At 47.6% G+C, this 13089-nt stretch overlaps 1 protein-coding gene across 1 annotated transcript; it reads right to left on the reverse strand.

Annotated features, from left to right (window-relative positions):
• Positions 1-5435: 5435 nt before the first annotated feature.
• LOC147352586 (regakine-1) lies at positions 5436-11495 on the reverse strand. The gene is made up of 3 exons (XM_086360341.1): positions 11345-11495; positions 6044-6158; positions 5436-5815 (listed from the first exon to the last, which is right to left on the reverse strand). Exons 1-3 carry the CDS (start codon positions 11412-11414, stop codon positions 5722-5724), a joined length of 279 nt encoding a protein of 92 aa, XP_086216467.1. The 5' UTR covers positions 11415-11495; the 3' UTR covers positions 5436-5721.
• Between the last annotated feature and the right edge of the window lie 1594 nt (positions 11496-13089).

A 13089-nucleotide genomic window follows, 5' to 3' on the forward strand; every position in this document is an offset into this window, starting at 1 on the left:
ATTAAATTTTTAAGAATATTCTCCATGTCCAATCTACCATTCAGAATCTTCCAAAGCACTTCACTCCTATAATAACAGCAAATTAAACTTAGGACTATAGGAAAATCAAGTTGTGTTAAATACTCCAGTGTTCTTTGTTAACTTAGCCATATTCTCTTATATTTATTGCTCAGCTCAAAATCACAAGCACAAATAAGTTATTTAATTACACATTTAATACTGGAATCACATGAATAATCTGTTATGTACTTTAAGAAATAATTTTAAAATGTATTATAAGTGCTCTAAGTTCCAAACTATATAGATGATTCCAATGATTACAAACCTGTAACTCATCTTTGCATTTGAATACTAATATTCCTGGCCTGATTTACACTATACGACCTATGTTTAATTGTAAGCTTCCAGAGGCTTACCAGTTACAGAGTAACTCTTAACTTACAGAGTTATTATCTTATGAAATGGAGATTACTGGGCTAATTATATGTAATTGCCACCAGATCACTACCCTAGCATTGGTGGTGGTTTAGTTCCTAAGTCGTGTCCGACTCTTGCAACCCCATGGACTGTAGCTTGCCAGGCTCTTCTGTCTACGTGGATTCTCCAGGCAAGAATACTGAAGTGTGTTGCCATTTCCTTCTCCAGAGGATCTTCTCAACCCAGTAATCAAACCCGGGTCTCCTGCATTGCAGGCAGATTCTTCACCAACTGAGCTACAAGGGAAGCCTTGTGGCTTCAGGTTTCTTAAAGGGAATGAATCCGATTTCCATGGACTGGACTTTAGGTCCTTAATTCTGCACACTCTCTTCCCACTTAGCCATTTACTGGAACACATGCCCATTTGGAAGGGGCGTATCCATTCTACATTGCTGCAATCTCCCCTAGTCCCTGTTAACCTAGCATTGGGGAGTGCTTATTGGCCAATAGAGACTTGAGAGTCAGGCCTGTGCATTTCAAGTGTGATCATCTCTACACTATGACTGCGTACACGCAGCTCTACCTTTATAGTCAAAATGACAATAGGAGGCTTGGAATTCGCATCTTTTAAAAAGGGTTGTTTTTTTTTTTTTCAGGAGCAGATTTATTTATTTATTTAAATTTTATTTTATTTTTAAATTTTACAATATTGTATTGGTTCTGCCATATATCGAAATGAATCCACCACAGGCATACATGTGTTCCCCATCCTGAACCCTCCTCCCTCCTTCCTCCCCATACCATCCCTCTGGGTCGTCCCAGTGCACCAGCCCCAAGCTGGTGCATCAAACCTGGACTGGCGACTCGTTTCATTCATGATATTATACATATTTCAATGTCATTCTCCCAAATCATCCCACCCTCTCCCTCTCCCACAGAGTCCAAAAGACTGTTCTATACATCAGTGTCTCTTTTGCTGTCTCATATACAGGGTTATCGGTACCATCTTTCTAAATTCCATATATATGCGTTAGTATACTGTATTGGTGTTTTTCTTTCTGGCTTACTTCACTGCCGGGGACCAGCCCCGGCTGATCCAGGGTATTCGAAGGAGAGACGGCATAGGCGAGGATCAGGATACGATAGCTTCAATTAGATATTAATTAAAGATATAAAGAGTAATAGAATAAGGATAGCTCAGTAGGAAAATTCAGTGGAGAAAAGAGGCTGAGTAGCTTGGTTTACGCGGGAGACCAATAAAACTTCAAGACAAGAAGTTTGCACCACTTACGTAGGCCGCAGGTGTCCTTCCGTTCTCCCGAAGGAGAGGAGACACTGAGGCCTCCCCGGTCGGATCTTAGAAGCCCAGGCATAATTAGTAAGCATGGTGGGTTCCGAGCTCCAGATGGAGACTGAGCCAGAGTGAGAGAGAGAGCGACATGGGGAGACCAGTATTTCGAGAAACTGATCCCAATTCTTTATTTTCCAGACTCTGTTTTTATACACTGAGATGGTATACAAAAGTCACGTGGGGACAGCAGTCCTGACTTTTATTAAAGTCAGGTGCTTCACGCCAATGTATACAGAGGTCTTAGGGGTGTTACATCATCTTCTGGCCAGGGGGGCCTGCTGACAATTTACGACCCTCTCCTTGTGACAGCGGTCAGTCAACCAGGACACTTATTTCTCCAGGGCTGATTATTCTCAAAACAGACGCCACCCAAATAAAGTTATATTCCTATAGGGTGAGGGTGTAGTGGGTTTTAGTTAAGGAAAGAATTTACTTAGCCTAAGGTCTAACGTGATTAATATCAAAGGTTAATACTTATTTCTTCTATATATTCATTAATGTGTGTAAGGGCAGGGGATGTGGAGACGTAGCAACAAACATTGGCTCAACAAATGAAAAACCCTTCACCAACACAATTTCTAATTAGCCCATTATACTTATACTAATAGTTTTCTAACTTTTCTAAGGAACCTGTTTTTAGAAGGTTTAAAGCATCTCGTGCCTCTCACGGTTGGGAGGCTGTGAGCAATCACATGTGGCCGGACAAGCCTGTCAGGCAGGCTAGAGAACCTTCAGAGGAGTTTGTAGGTTAAAACAGTCTTATCACGCCCAGGAATTATTATTAACTGGATCTCTAGGTTAACTCCTTCTCCGAAAGAGGTCATGGGGGACAGCCCCCCATAAAGTCAGAGGTGTAGGTAAGAGCACAAAGTAGTAAAGTAGGCAGGCTCTGGTTATGGGGGTAGATGCTCGAGGAGTTCCAGGGGGACTCCTGAGGCTCGATCCCGCCTTTGCGTATGTCGAGCCTCCTTCCTCGTGACCTTTGTCACGGGCGGAGTACCTCACTCTGGCCCCCAACACTTCACTCTGTATAATAGGCTCCAGTTTCATCCACCTCATTAGAATTGATTCAAATGTATTCTTTTTAATGGCTGAGTAATACTCCATTGTGTATATGTACCATAGCTTTCTTATCCATTCATCTGCTGATGGACATCTAGGTTGCTTCCATGTCCTGGCTATTATAAACAGTACTTCGATGTTTATCATCGAAGGGTACACGTGTCTCTTTCAATTCTGGTTTCCTCAGTGTGTATGCCCAGCAGTGGGATTGCTGGATCATAAGGCAGTTCTATTTCCAGTTTTTTAAGGAATCTCCACACTGTTCTCCATAGTGGCTGTACTAGTTTGCATTCCCACCAACACTGTAAGAGGGTTCCCTTTTCTCCACATCCTCTCCAGCATTTATTACTTGTAGACTTTTGGATCGCAGCCATTCTGACTGGCGTGAAATGGTACCTCATAGTGGTTTTGATTTGCATTTCTCTGATAATGGGTGATATTGAGCATCTAAAAAGGGTTGGTTTTGGGGACTTCCCTGGCAGTCCAGTAGTTGACTCTGTGCTCCCACTGCAGGGGGCTATATGCTGTGCAGCACTGCTGGGGGAAAAAAAAAGAAAGAAAGAAAACCACAACACAACAAAACAAAAAACGATTGGTGTCATCTAGGTTCTAACTAGACACTCCAGTGATCCTTCTGTGTGACTTGTGTAGACAAAAGCCAGCACCTTCAATGAGGGTGTAGCAAACTTTCCTAATGGCCATGCTAGACTTTTCTCCTGTCTTTAGCTCTTTCAGAACATTCATTACCCTCCCCTCTGGCACTAAGGACACTTTAAGCCAATCCACCAGCCCTTAAGATCCTTCTTTTATTCTCCGTGCTCTGTGTGGGTGGAATCTTGCATCTCCTTCTAAGGTTACAGCTGACGCCCTGCAGCAATTTCTTCCCACATAATTCAGTTCTGAATGCCTGCGATCTTCCTCGTGCTCCACCTTGACTCCGGGTGCCTGGTTGGATTCTGCGCACCGGCCAAGCTCTCACCCGCTTCTGAGGCACATCCTGAGGTCAGGCGGGTGAGAGCTTGGTTGAGGATGGTGACTTCCTGTTTGGTGGAGAAGCCAAAGTGGCTGGAATTGAGAGAGATTTTGAGAGAGTTGACAGGATTTGTTGATAGACAGGATTTGTTGATAGATTGGATGGATGGATCAGGGAGAGTGTTTCAAGGGTGACTTCCTGTTTTCATCTTGAGCAGCTTGGAGGATGGAGGTTCCATTCCTGAGGAGGGGGGGCTCAGAGAAGGAGCGCAGGCGCGGTAGTTACAGCTCCACATTCAGGGGACGCTCGGTATCCACCCAGCTCCCCGCAGGCCCGAGCACCCCAGTAACCCAGGAGGAGAGCCGACCTGCCTGGCAGCGGGGGTGAACGGCCACTGTATGCCACTTGTAGAGCCTGTTCTGCAGAGGTCGTCAGTGGCCCCTGCCGTGCCCACCTCCTCCCTACCCTTCGCCCCTGCACTCCCGCCCGTCCTTCCCGGAGACCCCAGGTCTCCCCACCTCCTCACTCATTCTAGTCTCTTTGCCTTTGAGATTTGAGCTTCCATCCCATTTTAGTGTGGATGGAGGTGCAGAGAACTGGTTTTCCGATGGGATTTGTGTGAGCCCAAGAGCACAGGGGCGCTGAGGACTGGAGTTTGGAAGAGGAGGGGGCCGTCCAGTGAGGAAATGGCCTTGGCCAGGGCAGCCGTGGGCTCCGAGGACAGACTGTGCTCTTTTCCTGACTTTGCCCCTGACAGTAGGTGGTCGTCCGCTCCCCACCACTAAACTCATGGATGGACAGAGACCTCTGACCTCTGGGGTCGAAGAGCATCCTTCCTGCCCAGGAGTTTAGGGTTGAGGCCGACAGCCATGGCAAACCTTCCCCAAGGACTGAGTTGGAAGGCGTGTGCTGGGCCACACTGGTGTCCCTGAGGCCCTTCTGCAGTCTGTGTCCAGTGACACACGGCCAGACTGGCATCAGCCTCCGCCTCCTGCCTGCCTCCCTTTCCTCCTCACGCCCACAGAGCACTGCCCTGTACCTGCCTCTGTCTTTAGTTGAGGAGGTGGCGAGGAGGATGGCCACATTTCCAAGGTCACTTTTACCCCAGGTGTCAAGGATAAGGGTCAGGCGGCATCTAAAGAGACTGTAGGACTTCAGCGTTGGGGTGCATGGATTGTGGATGGAGCACGGATTTGAGGGGAGAGCACAGATTTGATGAGTGAGCACAAGGGGGCGCTATTTACAGGCGGTCGAGGAGGGCCCAGAGAAGTAAATGTTTTGAATGGCAGAGACCTGGGGAAGAGCTTTCTAGGAAGGGTGAGCCGCTCTGCCCACTTGGACGAGGGAGTGACCAGGTGCGTTTGCTGTGCACCTGAGCTCTGCACTTGCAGACAGAGGGTCCCCCCACGGTCGTCTGCATTCACACTGTCCGCCTTGTCTAAGCACCCTGACTGGGGTTACTGTTCGTCCTCCTCCTGGTCCTAACTACGCCTCCATCATCCCACTATTTACATCTACTCCTATTGAAATGTTTACAAGCCCCGGATACGCAGTAAATACCATAGAAGTGTCTGTAAAATCAAAGAAATGACCAGGCTGTCTGTGGGAGAACCAATTTAAGCCACCAGTCCCTTTCTGCAGCACGGATTTATTTCAAGACCTGAGCGCGGGCAAGGGGACGACAGATGCTGTCCGGAGGCCACAGTCTCCTCTGGCCCCAGGAGGCGGAGCTTCACGGCAAAGCTTCAGGAGAGCGCAGACCATCAGAGCATGAGCACGGAAACGCGAGCACGGGCTTTCATTCGGGCCAGGACTCGCCCAGGGCCCATCTGGGGTGAGGGAGCTAGTTGGGGAGGGGAGGTGGCTCTGTGGCTTCTTCTCATGGTCCCTCGACTGTGAAGGTCCCACTGTTCCCAGCTCACTTGGACGTTTGGTCCAGGTATTCGATGTACTTCTGTACCCAGGCCTGGCCTGGGTTGGCGCAGATGGATCGCCCACTTCTGGTCTGGAAGCTGAGGAGCAAGAAGGAGAAAATGAAAAATGGAGAGTCAGCAGGCAAAGAAGAGTCCGTCCCACCACTCCAGCCTCTCCCCCGACCCCCACCAGCAGTGCCTCCTGTGTCACCCCCACCCCACCCCGCTCTTGTCACTGTTCCTAGAGAGTCCCGCCCCCCTTCCCTCTCCCAGCCCTACTGGTTCTTGAGATTGCACCCTTTCCATTGTTGGGGGGGCTGTACTTACATGACCGCTTCCTGGGGGCACTTGTCACTGGTCCTTTCATAATTTTTCACCAAAGAGAGTGGGATTTTCCTTGTTATCGAGGAGAAACAGCAGACTCTCATGTTACCAGCTGGTTCTGCAAGATAGAGGACTGTAAGATGCTGGAAGCTTCTCCATGAGAAAGCTTAGACCTCTATCTGCATTCCCCGCAGCCCCTGAGGAGGGGAGGGAGACAGGAGATGGGAGCACCTGGCAGGAAACGGCCTGCTCTTCCTCCTCTCTCCGCCTTTTAAAAAATCTTTTGGCTAAGCCACACTGCATGTGGGACCTGGGTTCCTTGACCAGGGATAGAACCAGCGGCCCCTGCATTGGCAGCACAGAGTCTTAACTACTGGACAATGAGGGAGGCTCCCTTGCGGCCCCCCCCAACCACCCCCTATCCCCGCTTAAATTGTCCTCCTCTAAGTCCTTTCCTCCCTCCGTCTGCCTCTCCAGCCCCTCCCAGCCTCTTCTCCCAGACCCTCTCCAAGGCTGGGATGGGACTCTGTGGTCCTAGTGTTTCAAATTTCTGGTTTTCCTCAGGATTCAGGAATATGAAATCAGAATTCCTGGAAATTCTCAGATCATAAATTATTCTATATTCATATTTTTAAAAAATGAGATAAAAATCATTTTAGGTTGTACTACATATTAATTTTTTTTCATTTTAAGGTTTTATTTTATTTTGAAGTATAGTTGATTTAGTGTTGTGTTAGGTGATTTTTTTAATATATAACACTTTATTCTCATGTTTTAAAAATAATGTGACTACACAGTAAACAGTGAATCATTTTTCTATGAAGGTTTTTTTTTTCCCCAAAAAAAGGTTTTCTATAAAAATAAATTCAAAGTAACAATAAGGGATGTTTCTATGTATGGTGACAAGATTATAAACTCAGTAACACATTTAATGTTCTCTAGCAGCTAAAGACAGTTGATAATAAAAAGCATGAAAAGATGGGAACATTAACACAAAATAAAGGGCCAATGAAAACCATTTAAAAACCAAAAAAAGTGCAACAACTATTTAAAATATTTAAAGTTCTCATTCAAAAATAAAAATTTAAAACACAGGCAGCATCAATTGCAAACTGCTTGTAGTCTTTACCTTTCTTTTGTAGCAAGTAATTCCATAGAACATTTTTTCCATTCTGGATTGGCCCAACTGTTGAAAGAATGTCTAAATGCATTTTCAGTTGGAGTTTGAGTACTAAATGCTTCCTTCACGTGAGCTAATTTCCTATTTTAATGATGGACATATCTGGTCTGCTTCTCCTGAATTTGTTTTTCTCATTCAAATTGATATTGCATTCTGCCCACACAACACGTGGAATCTTAGTTCCTGGACCAGGGATCAAACCTGTGTCCCTTTCATTGAAAGTGTGCAGTCTTAACCACTGGACCACCGGGGAAGTCCCCTGCTTTAGCTAATTTAGATTGTATATAAATGTTAGCAAATGTTTTTGGTTTCATGTCCCAGTATTCTGTGACATTTATGCATTTTCTCTTTGTATTTCCTCTTACGTGATTGGGCTTCCCTGGTGGCTCAGATGGTAAAGAATCCGCGTGCAATGCAGGAGACCTGGGTTCAATCCCTGGGTTGGGACAATCCCGTGGAGGAGGGCATGGTAACCCACCCCAATATTCTTGCCTGGAGAATCCCCATGGACAGAGGAGCCTGTGGGCTACAGTCCATGGGGTCGCAAAGAGTCAGATACAGCTGAGTGATTGTGAAGGTGTATGAATTTTACAAACTTACTAGCATTTCTTCGGAGAAGGCAATGGCACCCCACTCCAGTACTCTTGCCTGGAAAATTCCATGGATGGAGGAGCCTGGTAGGCTGCAGTCCAGGGGGTCGCTAGGAGTCGGATACGACTGAGCGACTTCACTTTATTTTTTCACTTTCATGCATTGGAGAAGGAAATGGCAACCTACTCCAGTGTTCTTGCCTGGAGAATCCCAGGGATGGGGGATCCTGGTGGACTGCCTTCTATGGGGTCACACAGAGTCGGACACGACTGAAGCGACTTAGCAGCAGCAGCAGCATTTCTTAGCAGCAGACAGAGCTGTGAACTGCCATGTGTAACAGGGCAATGGTCTCAAGAAGCTGGATCAAGACCACTTCTCCCGTTTGTGCTCCAGCCCACATCCCCCCACGTGCTGATCTTAACCTTAACTCCACGTGCCAGTGTTTCCTGCTTTCATGCCTGATGTCAGCAAATTCCTTTAAGTCAGTGACATCTCTCTGTTGAATGTTAAGCTTTATTCCATCAACAGAATTAGAATACTTTTGCCCGTTTTCCCCAATTGCTCAACTGACTTTTCTTGGGATTTGGAATTTAGAAAAAACATATACTGTCCTGAGAAATGCTGAGAAGAATTCCCACTTGAAAATGCTAGTGGACGTCCAGGGTGGGCCACAGCAGGGCGGGACTGTTCCCTGCGTCTGAGAGGACCCTCTCTCACAGGTAGGGGCGGGGTTGCTGCTAGAAGCGGACGTTTGCTCGGCTCAGAGGAGCAGGGCTTTGGCTAGGAGGCAGGAAAGTTCAACTTGTCCTTGTTTTTTTTTTTTCCTGAAAGCTGTGTGACTCCAGGCAGGACACCCACCCTTTCCTTTGTCCTTGAAATGGCAAATAATAGCCTTGCGGCAATAGCCTTGTGCAAATTGATTTTTATACCGATGATTGTTTTGTGCAGTAAAGGCCTTATTACCCCCATGGAACAGAGAGGAAGCTGTGGGTCCGGAAAACTAAACAAGGCACAGAAGGTCACAGGCTGACCAGAGCAGAGCTTCCAGACCCAGGCTCCCGGGGAGAGATGATCTGCTTCTGCTCCCAGTGCATTCCAGCGTGTTGCCCGAGCAAGTGGCACAAAGTCGGCTTTTTATGTATATACGGGATAGATCCTCTCCTGAGATGTTGTGCAGAGCAGCTGCAACTCTGGGTCAGGCATGGGATCATTGGGGTCAACACTGACGCACTTACCACCAGTCTGGACCCAGACAACCATTCTGTGGGTCATTTTCAGTACAGTGTTCAAAAACATGACCTGTGTTAGACAGCATTCCATCATAAAATAGGCCTATGTTGGATGATGTTCCCTGACTGTCGGCTAAGGTGAGTTCTGAGCACCTTTGAGATAGGCGAGGCTAAGCTATGGTGTCTGGGAGGTTAGGTGCATTATATGCATTTTCAACTTCCGGTATTTTCCATTTCCGTTGTGTTTATCGGGAGGTAACCCGAGAAGGAAATGGCAACCCACTCCAGTATTCTTGCCTGGAGAATCCCATGGCCAGAGGAATCTGGTGGGCTACAGTCCACAGGGTCGCAAAGAGTTGGACACGACTGAGCAACTTAACTTTCAACTTTCAACTCAACCCCCTCATCAGTCCAGGAAGATGTGCCCTGAGACTCTACTACAGGCCTGGTGCCTGGCTTAGTTCCCGATGTGACTCATCTCCCTTCCTCAAAACCACCCTTTGAGAAGTTATCATTGATCTGGTTTGCAGATGAGAGGTCATATGACAATAACTGAAATTATTGGAAAGCAGTGAAAAGCTCTTTCGCAGTCAAAATTTCACAGTCAAAATTGGAAAATAGCCATCATCCATCGAACTAGCAGAATGTCAGATGACAGCCCTAGTGTGGAGTATTGTTTGGTCTCTGATTTCAGTTGAAATTCAGCTCAAGAGACCTGTTTACAATAGCCAAAACTTGGAAGCAATCTAAATGTCTATTGATAGAGGAATGGGTAAAGAAGATGTGGTACATGTGTACATATATACATACATACATGTATACATATATACATACATGTGTACATATATACAGTGGAATATTACTAAGCCTTTAAAAATAATGAAATGATACCATTTGCAGCAACGTGTATGGATTTAGAGATTGCCATACTGAGAAAACTCTGGGAGATGGTGAGGGGCAGGGAGGCCTGGCGTGCTGCAGTCCTTGGGGTCACAAAGAGCTGGACACGACTGGGCGACTGAACAGCAACAACAGCAACATACTAAGAAGTAAGTCACACAGAGGAGGAATATCCTATGACATCCCTTATACTCAGAGTCTAAAAATAAATGATACAAATGAACTTATAAAACAGAGACTCACAGACTTAGAGAATGAACTTGTGGTTGCCAGGAGGGAAGGATGAGGGAAGGGAGACTTAGAGAGTTTGAGATGGACATGTACACACAGCTATATTTAAAATGGATAACCAATAATGACTTACTGTAGAGCACAGGGAACTCTGTTCAATGTTACGTGGATGGGAGAAGAGTTTGGGGGAGAATGGATGCGTGTATATGTATGATTGAGTCCCTTCCCTGTTCACCTGAAACTGACAACATTGTGAATCATCTATACCCCAATACAAAAATAAAAGTTAAAAAAAAAAAAAGAAATTCAGCTCAGGAGAGTTGTTTCCTGGGAAGCCTCCTCCCAGGTCCCTCTGTGCCGCCTTCTCCCCTGGCTCCAGCCCCCCGCAGTGAGGCAAGCAGGCCTGTTGAGGGCAGTGAGCTGGGGGTCAGGACACTGGGGTTTAGCCCTGCCTCCTCTTCCTGTAGCACAGGTATTTACTGAAAGCTCGTACACGGCTCTGTGCTGTGTACACACTGGACAGTTCTTGCAAGGAGAGGACGGAAGCTGACCCGCGTGTCTCAGGCTCAAAGTCCCCCGAGACCACGCAGACCACAGCTGGGTGTGGCAGGCAGTGGGGACCCTGAGGCCTGGGCAGCGCCCCTTATCTAAAGGGACATCACCTCCACCTCAGTCTCATTTGGAGGTGAGCTTGTGGAAACTCGGGCTCGTGTCTGCTTGGTCTTCCATATTTGTGAAAGAAATGGGCAATAGGGATTTTTAACGTTTCCAGTTTTCAATGCTGGCAACCATTCAAATACAGTCAACCCCTCATCTAAACCGTGAAGAGAGCGTGATCCTTTGTGGGTTCCTCTCACCCAGATTCTGCTCCTGTATGGAGGCAGCTGAGCAGACACCTGCAGGGCTCTGGGTCAGCTTCTCGAGGCTGGGGACCAAAGGCCAGGAAGGCTGTTTTCAGAGGCAGGTTTTCCCCACCCCAGGGGAGGCAGAAGTGAGCCCCGACCGGATATGGGGAGACACCCTTGGGAAAGACACTGTTTTGCAGGAACCCCAGACCATGTTTTCCAGACCACCCACAGCTCCTCACTGCAGCCCCACACCCTGCCCACCCCCACCTTCTGTCTCCAGCCCCTGTATTCTCTTTGTTCAGAGCAGTGGGAGTAGCAGGCTCACCTTCATTGGCCTCCGAGTGCAGGACGGCAAGAGTGAGGAGGAAGGCCAGGGTGGCCAGGCTGACCCTCATCGTTCTGGGTGCCGACCAGCAACAGGAACAGGGCTGGGCTGAGGACTCCTGGGTTCTCTGGCTCCTTGAAATCTCGGCTCTGAGCCTCCTTTATAAAAAGTTGCTGCTCAGGAAGTCATAAGATCCAAAACTTTAAGCTTGCAGTTTTGATTCTTTGGAATTGTGACCAATGACATATGTAAATTATGAGAACTCAGTCAATTTAGACGAAGAAAAGAGGAAGGCAGAGAGTGGCCCTGGCTTTCACGTTTGGCTGATGTCTTGAGGGTGGTGGTGGGGGAGGCCCGAAGACCAGGAGCTATGTCAGAAATGGCCCCCCTTTCCTGGTCTCCCCTGGGAGGCTGGTTAAGCCCCCTCGGAGAGCCCGACCTAAGGGGTGGACCATGAGCTCAGAGGCTGGGTGACTGTCTCAGGATCAGCAGCTCTGGCTGGACACCAGAGAGGGATGTGGGGGTGAGTGCAAGTTCACCCCGAGCACAAGACCCACGACTGATGGGGGCTGGGCAGGGGGAGCAGGGTCCAGGGGGGTCCGGGGACAGCTGGGCCTCACCAGCCAGGGTGGATTAGAAACCTTCACCTACATGGAACAGAAGGGCCCTGCCCCCTGCCCAGCCCAGGGAGCTTCATCAGACCCTTAGCTACCCAGGCAGGGGCCTGGGCTCTCTGCTTAGCCAGGCCGGCCTCCAGGACAAGACTGAGGGACAGTTTCTTCTGGACTGAGCTGGGGGAGCCAGAGGCAGGGCAGTGTTGTCCACAGAATACAGTTGTGTCTTGTCACCCTAAGTGTGTGCGGCAGGGGCCGTGCTCAGGATGCCAGGATGGTTTAGTGACCGAGATGGAAGGTGCCAACCACCCTGGTTTGCCTGGGTAAGAGGGTTCCAGCAAATTTGGAAAACTCCACAGTGGCCACAGGACTGGGAAAGGTCAGTTTTCATTCCAGTCCCTAAGAAAGGCAATGCCAAAGAAAGCTCAGACTACTGCACATTGCACTCATCTCACACGCTAGTAAAGTAATGCTCAAAATTCTCCAAGCCAGGCTTCAACAATATGTGAACCGTGAATTTTCAGATGTTCAAGCTGGTTTTAGAAAAGACAGAGGAACTAGAGATCAAATTGCCAACATCTGCTGGATCATCGAAAAAGCAAGAGAGTTCCAGGAAAACATCTACTTCTGCTTTATTGACTACGCCAAAGCCTTTGACTGTGTGGATCACAACAAACTGGAAAATTCTGAAAGAGATGGGAATACCAGACCACCTGACCTGCCTCTTGAGAAATCTGTATGCAGGTCAGGAAGCAACAGTTAGAACTGGACATGGAACAACAGACTGGTTCCAAATTGGGAAAGGAGTATGTCAAGGCTGTATATTGTCTCCCTGTTTATTTAACTTATATGCAGAGTACATCATGTGAAATGCCAGGATGGATGAAGCACAAGCTAGAATCAAGATTGCCAGGAGAAATCTCAATAACCTCAGATATGCAGATGACACCACCCTTATGGCAGAAAGTGAAGAAGAACTAAAGAGCTTCTTGATGAAGGTGAAAGAGGAGAGTGAAAAAGTTGGCTTAAAGCTCAACATTCAGAAAACTAAGATCATGGCATCCGGTCCCATCACTTCATGGCAAATAGATGGGGAAACAGTGGAAACAGTGGCAGACTTTATTTTTTGGG

Source organism: Bos grunniens, chromosome 19, assembly GCF_055505025.1.
Source record: "Bos grunniens cultivar Pamir isolate PY7600 chromosome 19, Bosgru_T2T1.0, whole genome shotgun sequence".
In the NCBI taxonomy this organism is placed as follows: domain Eukaryota; kingdom Metazoa; phylum Chordata; class Mammalia; order Artiodactyla; family Bovidae; genus Bos; species Bos grunniens.

Coding starts and splice junctions, on each gene's coding strand:
- LOC147352586 (XM_086360341.1), bottom strand. CDS start 11,414: ATGAGGGTCAGCCTGGCCACCCTGGCCTTCCTCCTCACTCTTGCCGTC. Junction 6,159..11,344: donor GCACTCGGAGGCCAATGAAG/GTGAGCCTGCTA, acceptor TCTATCTTGCAG/AACCAGCTGGTAACATGAGA. Junction 5,816..6,043: donor TGCCCCCAGGAAGCGGTCAT/GTAAGTACAGCC, acceptor CTTGCTCCTCAG/CTTCCAGACCAGAAGTGGGC.